This window comes from Erpetoichthys calabaricus, chromosome 17, assembly GCF_900747795.2.
Source record: "Erpetoichthys calabaricus chromosome 17, fErpCal1.3, whole genome shotgun sequence".
Classification (NCBI taxonomy): Eukaryota; Metazoa; Chordata; class Cladistia; order Polypteriformes; family Polypteridae; genus Erpetoichthys; species Erpetoichthys calabaricus.
The window spans coordinates 96,996,524-97,009,789 of record NC_041410.2 but is presented as its reverse complement, the minus strand read 5'-3'; the positions used below and the strand labels follow the sequence as shown (position 1 = coordinate 97,009,789).

The following is a 13,266-nucleotide window of genomic DNA, read 5'->3' as shown; positions in this document are numbered from 1 at the left end:
GGCCTATAAATCTGATTCTGATTCTGAGGAGGGGTAAAGGAAGGGTCTCAGCTACAGAGCTGTAGTAATTGTAATAGAAAGCATAAAGAAGGGAAGCTCATCCAGACAACAATCAGAATGTGTTAGCAGGGGACCCCCCTGTTAAAAAAATTAGTGAATGAACTTTTATTATTAATGTATAAGGAGAGCAGGTCAACTGCAGAACAATGGGAAAATATTAGCAGGGGGACCCTCGTATTAAAACCAAAAGTCAATTAACATTAATGAGAGTTAAGGAAAGGGGGCTCAGTAACAGAGCAATAGTAATCTTAACAGAACGTAGAAAGAAAAGGGGGCTCATCCAAGTGGCAATGGAAAAGTGTTTGTAGGGGTATTAGTATTAAGGTAAGAAGTGAATGAACTTATATTAAAAAATAAAGAGAGTGGATCAAAAACAGAATAATAGCAAGGTTAACGATATTAGCAGGGGGACCCTCGTATGTAAATCAATAATTAGCATCCATGAGAGTTAAGGAAAGGGGCACAACTACACAACAACAGTAAAGGGGGGGGGTCACTGAAATGACCACGAGAAAGCATTAGAAGGGAGACCCCCCCATTAACGCAAATGGTGAATTAGCATCCGTAAGGCTGAAGTGAAGGGGGCCAATCACAGAGCAATAGTGATCTTAAGAGAAGGGGGGGGGGGGGGCTCATCCAATCAGCAATGACAATGTGTTAGTAGGGGAACCCTGCTGTTAAGGTAATAAGTGAATGAACAAATATTAAAGAATAAGGAGAGCAGATCAAAAACAGGACAACAGTAACCTACTAAAAATAGTTAATTAGCATTTGTGAGAGTTAGGGAAAGGGGGGGCTCAGCTACAGAACAATATGAATCATAACGTAAAAGTATAAGGAAAAGGGGGCTCTTCAGAATATGAAGTCTTAGGAGGGAGACGAAGGACCGAGTAACGCATAGGGGGCTCAAGCGTCCCACAACCATTATCTTAATGTTAAAATGCCAGGGAGCAGGCAGGCTTGAGAGACAAGTAACGAGACGGCAGGAGAATGGTATGGCAGTGCCACCCTTCATGGCATCGTCAAGTGAGTAGCAGGAGCGAACTGCACGACTCTAATTGAATTTGAGGGAAAGGAGCGAGGCAGCAGCAGATTAGGGGGCCATACTAACAGTAGTGTTAAGAGTGCATTTGAGCAGACCTGCAAAGCCATGCAGTGTGTGTGTGTGTGTGTGTAAGGAAAAATGGACAACAATGTGAAAGGTGCTATGAACTGTGGTCAGCGAAGACTTGGGTTCAAGGATTTGGGGTGCCAGCCTGGCAATCCCCTTTCAATAAGAAACTCACAGATCCTAACAGCAGGACAAAAGCAGGCTACAGACCCCTCCGACTTTCTCTTTTGGTGGTCTCAGTCCTTCTCCCTCCATTGAACTCCCACTTCATCCCTTCTAGCGGTTGGCCCAAAAGGGGCGGGGTTTTCCAAGCCTGGGGCGGAGTCAGGAGTCGTCTGGGTTTTTACTCCTCAGAGCTGAAGGCAAAAGGGGAGAAAAGGTTAGCGAGAGTCCGTCCCCCACCCCTCGTCTGGGCCAGAGCCTTGAAGGTGTCCCTTAGGGGTCCACGAGGGTGACACTGCGTAAACCCTCAAGTTGGATCAAGCGTGTTCACTAATTATGTTAGAACAGGATCGGTTTCTCTGATATGGCTTAAGTGACACTACAAGATTGGAACCAGGGATGCCAGTCCATCACATTAAAGGGGGGCACACGCTGAGCTAATGTGGAACTGATAATCCGCTTCCTCTGCGTGTGTTTGGGATGTATGAGGAAAACAGGAATATGCCGATGGAAACCCGTAGACTGGGTGTGAGATTTGAAACCTGGTCACTGGATCCATGAAGCAGCAGTGCCACCTGTCCACTGTGCTGCCACACTTTGATGCAGAACTGGAATTAGCATTAAGGAATTCTGGGGATGTTCTCCTAAGTTTCTTGGGTCTGGATGTTATCGCCTGGCTGTGTCTGTGAGTTCACCCTGTGATGGACCTGCGCCCTGTCCAGGTGTTGTTTCTACCTTGTGCCCGCTTCCCCATGTGCCAGCTTCTCCATGACGCTGCTCAGGATCAGTGGGTTTGGAAAATGGATGGCTGTTTCATTGATATTCCAAATTGATTGGTGGAGGTTGGCCTGGAGGGCTGAGTGGCCTCAAGATTTTGACCCCCAATTTTCTGTTTCTCCTGATGGGGGTCAGTGATTTCCCATTTCACAGAATGAGGTTTGACAGGCCTGATGATTTTTGAACCCCACCTATCTTATCTTGTCGCACTCCTCAGTGGTGGACGGTTCATTCCTTTTTAGGACACTTTGGATGGATGGTCTCTTGGGACGTTTGTCCTTGGGGTCTGACACCTGTTATGCTGTCACAGTGCCACTTGCCCAGCATTTCCCACTTCTCTATATTTCATTCCTTATTGCTTGACCCCGGACAGTGGACCTCAAAGCCCCCTGCAGAGACCCCCCCCCCCCAGCTTCTTGTCTCCACCAGAATGCATTTAGCCCCACGTGAGCCGCTCCGAGTCTGCGAAATTCCTTTTCCCGGCTCTCCTGACAGACTCCTCCTCGCCACTTCTATTTTTGGCCGCCTTGCTGCGCTTGCAGTCCCACTGACCTACTTTCCCTGGCAACGGCGCCGGCGCACAGCGGCGTGTTTATAGTAGAGCGTCAGCACTTTGTGGGTCAGTGGGACACGCTGAAGCTTTAGAGGGTGGAAGAAGAAAAAAAAAAAAAGAGAGAGGGAGACAGAAAGTGGGAGCCCGGAGGAGTAAATCACGGAGGAAGGAGATCCGGTGGGCCTAAAGCCGGAGTCCTGTGGGCAAGCAGATTGTTTCAGGGTCTCAGGTGTGGATTCAGGGCACCACCCATTACATCAACGAATCCTGAAGGTGGGCGTGTCTACTTTGGCCGAGCTCGGGACCCTCTAGCCGGGGTCAGGCATCAGTCCAGATGGCTCAGGTGGCTTTCCTTGATGCACATGGGTTCCTGTAGTGGTGCCAGTGGAAAAACATTTAGGACAAGTGGCCGGGTTTTGTATTTACGTGACACTTTGGATTTCAAACACGAAGCCGTGCCAAAGTGACAGGGTGACGTCATGGCTCTGGGATTCAAAAGTGGGCTGAGGGGTGTTCCTTTAGCCTGAGAACCAGCGTCACAAGTGTGTGCAGTCAGTGCTTAGAACAGGAGTGCCCTTAGAATGCTTTCTATGATTTGGGCTGTGCCAAGCTGCATGACTCGATGGCCGGTGCCCATCTCAGAAGCAGCATTGGGTGCAACCAACCCCAGATGGGATGGCACTCCATCGTACACACTGGGCCAATCAAAATGATGTGTTTGGGTTGTGTGTGGAAACAGGAGCATCCAGAAGCAAACCCACAGACTGGAGCGTGAGATTTGAACCTGAGTCACTGGATCACTTGGAGCATAAAAATGTCACCTCAGCAGCACCTTCAGTGGCCTCCGGGCTAAGAGGTGGTTTGTTTAAAAGTGGTAAATGGATTAGCAAATAGCGAAATATGGGGACAGGGCCTTGAGCAGTGTGTATCTGGGAAGTGTGCACTTCTGCAAAATGTGTTATGTAAGAGTGAACAGAAATCAAACACACCTTGAGATTGTGACGTCACATCACGTCAGGTTGCGTCACGCATCACTTCAAAGATCCCTCTCCCATCTGTACATCATTTAAAGAGTGCTCTTTCGTCTCAGTCCTGACGTTTATATAGCGCCTTTCAGTGTCTATTCTTTCTTACAGTGCAGTTCACTTTTTTGCATTCTTGAGGGAATTCAGGCGAGCAGTGAGGTGGCAAAGCGGTTAGCGCTGCTGCCTTACGGTTTCCACTGGATTGAGTTACACTGTTGTGTTAAATCATTTATTTCTTGAAGTGATATAGCGTCTTACATAGCAAAGGCAGTACATTTTTGTTCCCTTGGTTCATGGACTTTTTGAAAGATAAATCATACAGTTGAGTAGTATGGTGGCACAGTGGTTAGCACTGCTGTTTTCGATTTTCAATTGGATTAAGTTAGATTTCTATGTTAAATCATTCATTTGTTGAACTGATATAGCGCCTTTCATGACAAAAACAGTGAATTTTTATTCTGTCAGTTCATTTTGTACTGAGGAATTTTTATGACAGGTTGGATAATGGATGGATGAAATCATTCAGATGAGCAGTATGGTGGCACAGTGGTTAGCACAGCTGTCTTACATTTTCAATTGGATTAAGTTAGATTTCTATGTTAAAACATTCATTTGTTGAACTGATATAGCGCCTTACCTGCCAAAAACGATTGCCCAGCTATAACCATGGCGCATTTTCTAGTGAGTACTTTTAGATCGATAAATCATGCAGTTTTGCAGCAATTCGGGCAGATCTTTATGTTATATAGTGCCTTTCAAAGCCAGAAGCTAAAAGAACAGCAATGCATCAGTCTTTGGAGAGAACTTAAATAGCCCACCGTTTTTTGACCTTCTCAAGGTAGTGAGAATTTGTGATAGCAAAGCTGCTGTCAGCCTTTAGGAAGGGTGGGAGATGCCCAAGCTGGGTGGTCACTTTGCAGGCCTAGTCATTCAGGCTGTGAGGTGCACGTTTATGAATTCAAAAATCACATCATGTGTCTGCTGTACAGTTTTTGTGAAAGGCACTATAAAGAGTTAGGTTTGCCCCCCCCACCCTCGTTGGTGCCTGTGGACCGTTTCCTTGAAGTCACAGCTCTGTATTGCCGGCGGTCTCCTTTGTGACTGCTGCCTGACGTCTGTGGCCACCGAGTCACCATCCGCGTGCACCGTGACCCCCATCTCCTCGTGACCGGCCCACTGTTCTCAGGCTAAACACTGCAGGCCAACGTGTCTGTCGGCCACGTGTCGCCGGATCGCACTTGTTTTTATCCTCACAGTGCGCAGCCCCTCTGTGTGGGTGGGTGTTTTTTCCTGGAGTTCAAACAAAAGGGAGCCTTAAGGGTGTCACTTGATGAGCACAGGACTTGTGCACGATGGGGGCGGCTGTGCCACTTTGATACACGCAGATGTACGCTATGACGGCTCAGGGGGTCCGGCCACCAAAACTTGACAAGAGAGAAAACACGCGGCCCTCCTCTCAAAAAAGAAAAAGAAATGATGCCCACTCATGTTTTCAGTGTGAAAACGTCAGCTTGTGAGGTAAACGGAGAGCCCTACGACAAAGGAGTGAGGGCACAGCGCCAGGTTCAAAGGGCTTCTGCTGCGTGCCCAGGTCTGTCTGATTGATTGAGTGATTGACTGGCACCATGTGACCTCGAACAAGTGACTTCACCTGGCGCTGCCCCAAGGGGGGAAAATAATATGAAAGAAATGTGACAAGCTGTTTCTGAGCTGTTGTAATAATAAGTTATCAATAATAATAATAATAATAATAATTGATCAATGGGCACAATGAGGAGGCTCATTCCAGACGCATCAACACCAACATGTAAGCACAGGGGCCTCAGGCTAAAGGCAAAGTGAAAAACATTCAGATTGATTGATTGATTGGCAGAAGTGCTGATATATAAGTGTACTAATTGATTGATTGATTGATCAAGAAGATTGATCTCATTGACAGATTTAAAACAAACTACGTGTGAGACCCAATAGAGACAAGACCTTTATGGAAGGACTTACAGTATACACATATTGTACACTTCAGTCTGTAATATGTAAATAATTAAAACTTGATTGATTCTTCTCCTTAATAACTGATTTACTACTTACCTGATTGATTATTGATTGACACCCTGGGAAATGGAACACATAGGTCACTTGAGTTGTACTGTATGTATAAGACTCACTAGAGGACAGACCATTATGTATTTACTGTATAAGATATCACCATCCAGGAATGAGCTGTTCTTATATTCTGAGAACTAGAAGGGGTGGAGCTTCTGAGGTGGGGTCAGTCGTCCCTCTCAGTTGTTTTTTTGTGGTTGCAAGGAAGAAAGGAGGAGATGACGTTAGCATCAGTGCCCTCTCTTGTCCCGGGGTGGTATTGCTTACCTCATCAAAGCCAGGACGGTGGTTCCCAGACATGCGTGACAAATATATGCATACATATATATATATATATATATATATATATATATATATATATATATATATATATATATATATATATATAAAGAAACAAAATAGAGTGGAGGCAGAAAAAGGTTTGGCGATGGCCACCCTGTATACTGAAAAAAACTAAAACACATCTTTCCAGAGAGGAGTCCACGACTGAACTGACTAAAATTGAGGAGGCACTTCTCCTTATATAGAGTAGACAGGAAGAGGCGGGATTTCATGGACCAGAACCAGAAGTGAGCTCATCGGGAGGAGGGTTCTGTGAGGCGGAAGTGATGTCATCAGGAGGGCTCTTTGGTTGTTCTGCAGAGGCATAAAGGGAGAAAGCATTAGATGACAGCGCCAACCCCTGGTTCGGCTGAGAAACAACATTATTTGAGCCCGTAAACTGTCTCTCGCGTGTGATAGTCTGCTTTTCACGAGAGAACTACTTTACAGATTTAGATCAGGTTTTTTTCTATAATTTGCTCACCCCTGATACAGTGCATTTCATATCTAGCTATATATCTATTATGCTGCCAACTCTACCAAAATTAATTTCTATCATGTAGTGCCTTTCACATATCTCTCTATATCTGTCTGTGTCTCTCTATATATAAAATCCAATGTCTCTCTGTCTGTCATTTTTTTTCTATGATTTGCTTGAACATTCCGGTTGATTCTGCAACTTCTCTCATCGCGCTCAGTATCAGAGTTCTCTTGTGGTACCAAGGGGAGGGGGAGGCAGGACCTCAGGAGTGGGGAGCTGGGCGGGGTCCTCATCACTCATGCGCCAGCCTCCACTCGAGTCGCTCTACCTGTCGCCACGTGTTGGAGCGCACCTTGCCCTCGCTTAACTAGCACTACCTGTTTCTTGATTGCTTTGTAAAGTTTGTCCAGTTTCACAACAATTGGGGGGGGCGTTGCGGGGTGGGGGGGTCCATGACGACTAGTATTCTATAAGTCAAAGGTCAGGTATGCACAGGAGGGTGGGGAGAGCAAATTCCTCTCTTCTGGACAGGGAAGGCAAGCTTGAGGTTGTAAATATTGGTGGCAAGCAGTGGACGGGCTGTTAGGCCGGAGTAGGCCCTGTCAAGTGAGTGTGACATTTTGGGAAAGGTGCTGCGCCCAGCGAGCTGGTGGCAGGATGGCAGAGAATGGAATGTTGAAAGGACAAACGTGTTGGGAGATAAGAATTGTAATGAAAGTGCGATTTGCCCCTCATTGGGCGCTCATGTCACTTGATTTGTATACCTCAATCTGCACCCTTCCCGAGACCCCGTGTGCCCGCTCTTGAAGGTTGGGTGGCATGACAGTAGCACACCCAATACGTCAAGCTTCTCACATTGAGGATCGGCCGGGTTGGGTGGCCCAGTTTTATGGTCTTCAAGACTTGAAGGGTCTTTTCATGCAAACGTGGATCCTAACTGCGTTCTCCTCTTTGTTTTTTCCCCCTCAGGATCGCTCCTTCAGCTCTCACACACGAAGCAGACAGGTGGCAGCCTTTCCAAAGCTGGAGTTGCGTCCAAAGACGAGGAATCCTGGAATGTCTTGGGACTGCTGAACCCGGCAGGCAAGATCCAGAATCTTCTCCCATCCCCAGAGGTCGTCCTGTGCCCACCGGCTTCTCACTGTCTGCTGACTTTGTGGAATTTCCATCTCCTGCTACTCAAAACTTGACTCTCAGTTCACCAAAGACGAGACCCCTTAGTATGTCAGCTAAGTGCCCGACTGCTTTATCTGGCACGGGTCACCCACCGTTTTTTGTTAACCTTGTGACCTAAGCCTCCCACGTCCCAAAAAAAAAAAAAAACCCACAAAATCGGTTGTTTCGGTGAACGTTTTTTTTCCCCCCGGATCTTCAATGTCAGCTGAACCGCACCAAGTAATGCTGGCAGCTACGGGAGAATGGAAAGCCTAACACCGCCATTGGTCACGATTTCAGAAAGTTTCACTGCCTTTGATGACGACCTCGCCTCCCCTCAACCCCCAAGACTCCTGAAAACCAAGCTTAACATGACCTGCCGACGCAAGCGAGAGTTCATCTCGGAGGAGAAGAAGGACGCCTCCTACTGGGAGAAGAGGCGCAAGAACAACGAGGCGGCCAAGCGCTCCCGGGAGAAGCGGCGCCTCAATGACATGGTCCTGGAGAACCGCGTGTTGGCTCTCAACGAGGAGAATGTGCGGCTGAAGACGGAACTGCTGCAGCTGAAGCTTCGCTTCGGGCTCATCAGCACGGCGTCCTACGTGGAGAAAAGCCAGCAGATCAGCGGCAACGCGGTCAACCATTACTTCTCGGGCGGCTACTCCAGCGGCTCCCAGGTGATGCTCAATTCGGATTCCTCGGAGGCGGAGCAGTCAGTCCGGGGGCGGGGCAACAACACGTTGGCGAAATACTCGCCGCGAGGCTCCCTTTCCGATATGTCGGACGGCTCTTCCAGGGACAGCCCCGAGCCCATGAACTATGAGGTCAAGCATGACGACTCGCACATGGACATCTCCTGCCTGGACGCGGACACTTCACCGATGATATTCCGGAACATGAACTCTAAACCCAATCACGAACTGGAAATGGCGCTAGACTTCAACGACAAGCAGGATGGCGCACTTCCCTCTATTGTGGCGCCCTCTAGAGGTGTGATCCTGTACAGGAGCAGTGGCAGCTCCTACCTTGTGGACAGCCAGGCACTGCTGGACTCAGAGAAACAGCCACGACTGGCACCACTGGGGGGAGGCCCACTCAAGCCAGACATCCCAGACCAACTCTCGGAAGAAGCTGCTCAGCCGGAAGAGATGGAACCCAAGCCTCCCTCTCCTTATAAGACGTTAGTGATGGACGCGCACCAGTATCGGGAGCATCCACATCTCCCCCCGAGCTCGTTTGCTCCGGATCTGGTGAAGACCGGATGCGGTGACCACCAAGAGGCGTGTTCTCCGGCCTATGATCATTGCTATCATAGCTCCCAAGATGAAGAACCGCCAGTCCTCACCTTCGAAGGCAGGAGGCATTCGGACGTCTACTTACACGAGAGCTTAACCAAAGATAGCTCCTCCACCGATGGGGATGTGAGGAGTTCAGATAAGGAGACGTCTGCCGATGAAGATTCACCGTCGTTCTCCTCCTCCTCCTCGTCTTCCGAATCTGGAGGATACCACGGGCTCTTAGCCCAGTCGCTCTCACCCACAGTGGTGGCACCAGCTCTGCTTGGCTCCGCCGAAGGTCAGGTGGAGGTCAAAGCTACCGCCCTACCGCACAAGTTGCGCCTGAAGTACCGGGCGCTAAGCAACAGCGGGGGCAGCCCACCCGAGTTGTCGGTAGCGTTACCACAGCACCCTTACCTAGCACTTACTCACGTCAGCCCGCCATCTGCTCTTGAGAAGGACAGTCCCAGCAGATGCCAGGTCTATGAACACATGCCCATCATGCCCACCAGGGACCCTAACGGCTTCTGTAAAGTCAGGGCTCCAGAGTCACCACAGGGGGACATAAAGTACTGTGAGGGGAACTCATCGAAGGATTTCGAGAGGCGGGCTGCTTGTCGGAACAAGCGGCGTGACTGAGCAGGGAGATGGCGGAGTCGGCAGGATCAACCGACCACTTGGCCAAAAAAAAGCCCCGCTGGCTCAACAGTTGAGGTGGCCCGGGTGACTTGGCGAGCTGACCCCATAAGCACTTAGGGAGGAAGTGCAGTGACAGAGAATGGAACTCCATTGGGATTCGGGGAGAAGTGGAGGTGGGGGAAATGGGGGAAGCCGAATCTTGATTCTTCTTCTTCTTCTTCTCCTTCTTCTCCTTTGTCATTGTTATTCGTTTATGACTGGCAAGTTCAATGGGGCCACCAACTGGACTTTTGTTGCTGGAGACATTTCTTCAACCAAAGAACCACCCCACAACTCCACCCCCACTGCGCCGGCTTCCATATCCCATTGGGACGCCGCAAGAACCTTCTTCCACGTCTCTTTTTTTATGGAGCACTTGGACTGTAAATGAGTGTGAAATATTATAGAACATACGATATATACAAATTTTATTTTATGGAACAGATACCACACACATATATACTGTATGCATTTGGGTGGAGGCATCACCTGGGCACAGTCAGTCTTGCACCTTTGTCAGCTGAGTGACCCCAAGCCACTGTCTTTGTTTGCCACTTTCTGGTGGGACTCCCAGCCACCCGAAATGGCTGCAAACTGCTTCATTCCAGCACAATAAAACGGTTCCAACTTTTTCCAAGAGCCTTTGTGTGGACCATCCCGAGGTACCAAAAAAAACAAAAAAACGCCTTTTTCCACTACGGCCCACCGACTGCCCTTACGTTTGCTCATTGGGTTCTCATCGTCCCCGTTTTCATGCACATTTGCCACACTGGCACTGACGATATGTGGACCTGGAAGCAAGTCATTGTGACTTGGGTGTATATAGCGCCTTTCACAGGTCATAATGGAGGAGACCAAAACTGAACAGCATGCCACCACATTTTTCAGCCTGGCGTGGCATTGCAGGCTGGCATAGCGGGCAGCGCCGCCGTCTTCTGTGGTTTAGAGATCGAATCTTGATCGGAATTTGTGATGCTTGTAATGAACATCCTGCCAGTGTGACTTGGTGTGGGCCAGCAAAGCGTGGGCCGCACTTCATTTTGGTGGGCAGGCAGGCAAATAGAGGTTGAGTGCATTCGGGTGCCATAGTGGAAAAAGGACTTCAAGGTTTGTGTATATCAAGTCCAAGTAAAACGTCGATGGGTGCTAAAAGTGTCTGTCCGATGCCATGCTACTCACCGTTGGGTCCAGGGAAAGGGGCAAAGGAATTCTTCATGGTTGATGTTTGTTTGTCGTTTTTAATTCCTCTTTGTGGTTGTACTTGGATTTGCCTCTAGGGGGCACACCACTATATCTCAACCCTTTTAGGTGTCCCTTTTTTTTTTTTTTGGTTTTATGCTTTTGATTTCAGGGGTACCCCACCCCCAATATCCCACACAACCCCTCACCGGAACCCCCCCCCCCCAACAAAATACTTTGGTTGTATGCTCAGTTCACAAAAGATCCTTTTTTTCTTTGTTTTTGAAGTGAGGACAATAGCAATTTCAACAAGCTGCTTTTCTGCGTTTAAAGCACTTTAACATTTTCTGCTTCATTTTTAAAGCAGTGACAATCTTTAAATAATAAAAAATAAAAGAAATTAAAAAAAAAAAGAAATATGAAAGAACCCGTCCTCGAAAAGTGACAGCAGATTTTGCAGAGCCACCCAAAGCTTTCTAAACGTGGAAATATAAAAAGTCAGTTAGCCCTTTGATTGCTGGTGAATTCCACCTCTTCAGCTTGGGCCCGTCCCATTAAGTGACACCCCCACACCCTCACTTGGAACCAGAGCCACATGCTGGCCCAAATAGATCCTCACACCCCTTACTGGGCAAGCGTGAGAATTCACTGTGGATACGGAGATGGGGGACACTGGCAAGATCCGTCAAAGTCCAACGGCTGACAGCCACCACCATGATGTCCTCTTCCCTCCTTGGTATTCTCAGCTCTCCTGGTCTTCATTTGAGCCACCTAAAGGGCGGTCATTCCACCTGATATACTGTAGCACCTTTCATACTGAGCGATGTCACCATGCCCATCTATTAGAGTCACGTCTGAGGAGGACTTGGCCTGTCAGTCTTCATATGAGCGCAATCCCAAATTTATTGCAATGTATCCGTCAGTCTGCACCTTATATAGCGACTTTCACAGAGAGCACTTAGTACGGTTATATTTGAGGAGGACGCGACCCGTCAGCCTATCCTATATAGCAGCCTTCTTCCGAGCACAATCACAACGTCCTTTATTACAAATAAAGGAGAGCTGGTCAGTCAGTCTGCATCTTATATAGCACCTTGCACCGCCAGCGCTGGCCCACTTAAAGGGGACTCAGGCAGTCATTATAATGTGGGACCTTTCACAGGGGGCACCATCACAACACCCTTTATTACAACTGTAGAGGAGCTTGGTCAGTCACACTAGGTCTTATATAACGCCTTTCACTCTGAGCACTCGCACAATGTCTTTATGATCGTTATATTTGAATTGCCCTCGACTGGCTGCTCTGTCTTCTATTGCACTTTTTATAGTGAACTGCATCACACCGCACTTAATTACAATTAAAGGGGAATCGTTAGTCCATCTTTATTTTAAATAACACCTTTCATAGTAAGCAATATCACAGGCCTTTATTACAGTTCCAGCTGAACTCGGCCCTTCTCTCTATTTCATGTAATGCCCTTTGCAGTGAGCACTTAAATACGACACCCTTTATTACAATAAATTCTACTTATCTATCCGTCTATTGTGGTCGCCTCATAAAATGTGTGGCCCCCATTAATCAGGTTCGTTTCTGTCTGGTTCAGCAATATTCCTGAGTACCACCGAAAGGAAATTAATTGGGCAGTCTTTATTATAGAGGGTCAGTTCCTAAAGTTCCTGTCCGCTAAACACTTTACCCCCCCCCCCCAAAAAAAAGTAAAGAGTAACCCTGGGGGTCTTACTATCTGCTTATCCTTTAATATTACCAAATGAGGGTCCTGGTCTCTGAGCATCTTGCTGCTGTCCCCGTCACTTGATTTGTCACATTGTTTACTTCCTATGCCTATTTATTTATTTTTTTTGGTGGAGGGGGGGCGGCACAATGAGGGTTGAGAAGGAGCTGGAATGTTCCAGAAATTGTTGGCAGCAGCGGTTTGGAGAATTGTCATTAGCCGTATCCCTTGGTTGCAGAATTAGGTCTTGCGGTGACTCACCAATTTATTTTTACACCGCACTCTCTGCCTCGAAATCAACGCAAGCGATGTACGGAGGGTCCTTCTCGATGTGTGTCACTTGATTGGGGGGCTGGTGTCACACCACATCAGCCAGACTCGGTTTCAGCCACACGTACTTTTCACTTCCCATTTCTTAATGTGCTCCGTAGATCAGACATTATGCCTCACCCTGGGAGTCCGGTTGCTTCGCTCCCGAGTTGCTCGTTTTCCAGTGATATGACGCGGCCGCTCGTTCCGCTCTGAGGCGGCTTTGTCTCCGATAAGCTCATCCAAGCGTGTGCTTTGCAGGATGCTTTATTTGGAGGATTTTGTCTTATTTTGAGCTCTTATACGATGTTGGTCTCACGGAGCACAATCCCTCCATCCCAT

General features: G+C 48.0%; 1 protein-coding gene across 2 annotated transcripts in view; it reads left to right on the top strand.

The window, feature by feature from the left end:
* LOC114667368 (uncharacterized) overlaps positions 1-12,585 on the top strand; it is a 33,997-nt gene extending 21,412 nt beyond the window's left edge. For both annotated transcript variants that reach the window (XM_028822642.2, XM_028822641.2), the window contains exon 2: positions 7,563-12,585. In XM_028822642.2, the coding sequence (XP_028678475.2) occupies positions 8,012-9,664 (1,653 nt within the window). In that variant the 5' untranslated portion in view covers positions 7,563-8,011 and the 3' untranslated portion in view covers positions 9,665-12,585. The remainder of the gene's footprint in view (positions 1-7,562) is intronic.
* The last annotated feature ends 681 nt before the right edge of the window (positions 12,586-13,266 follow it).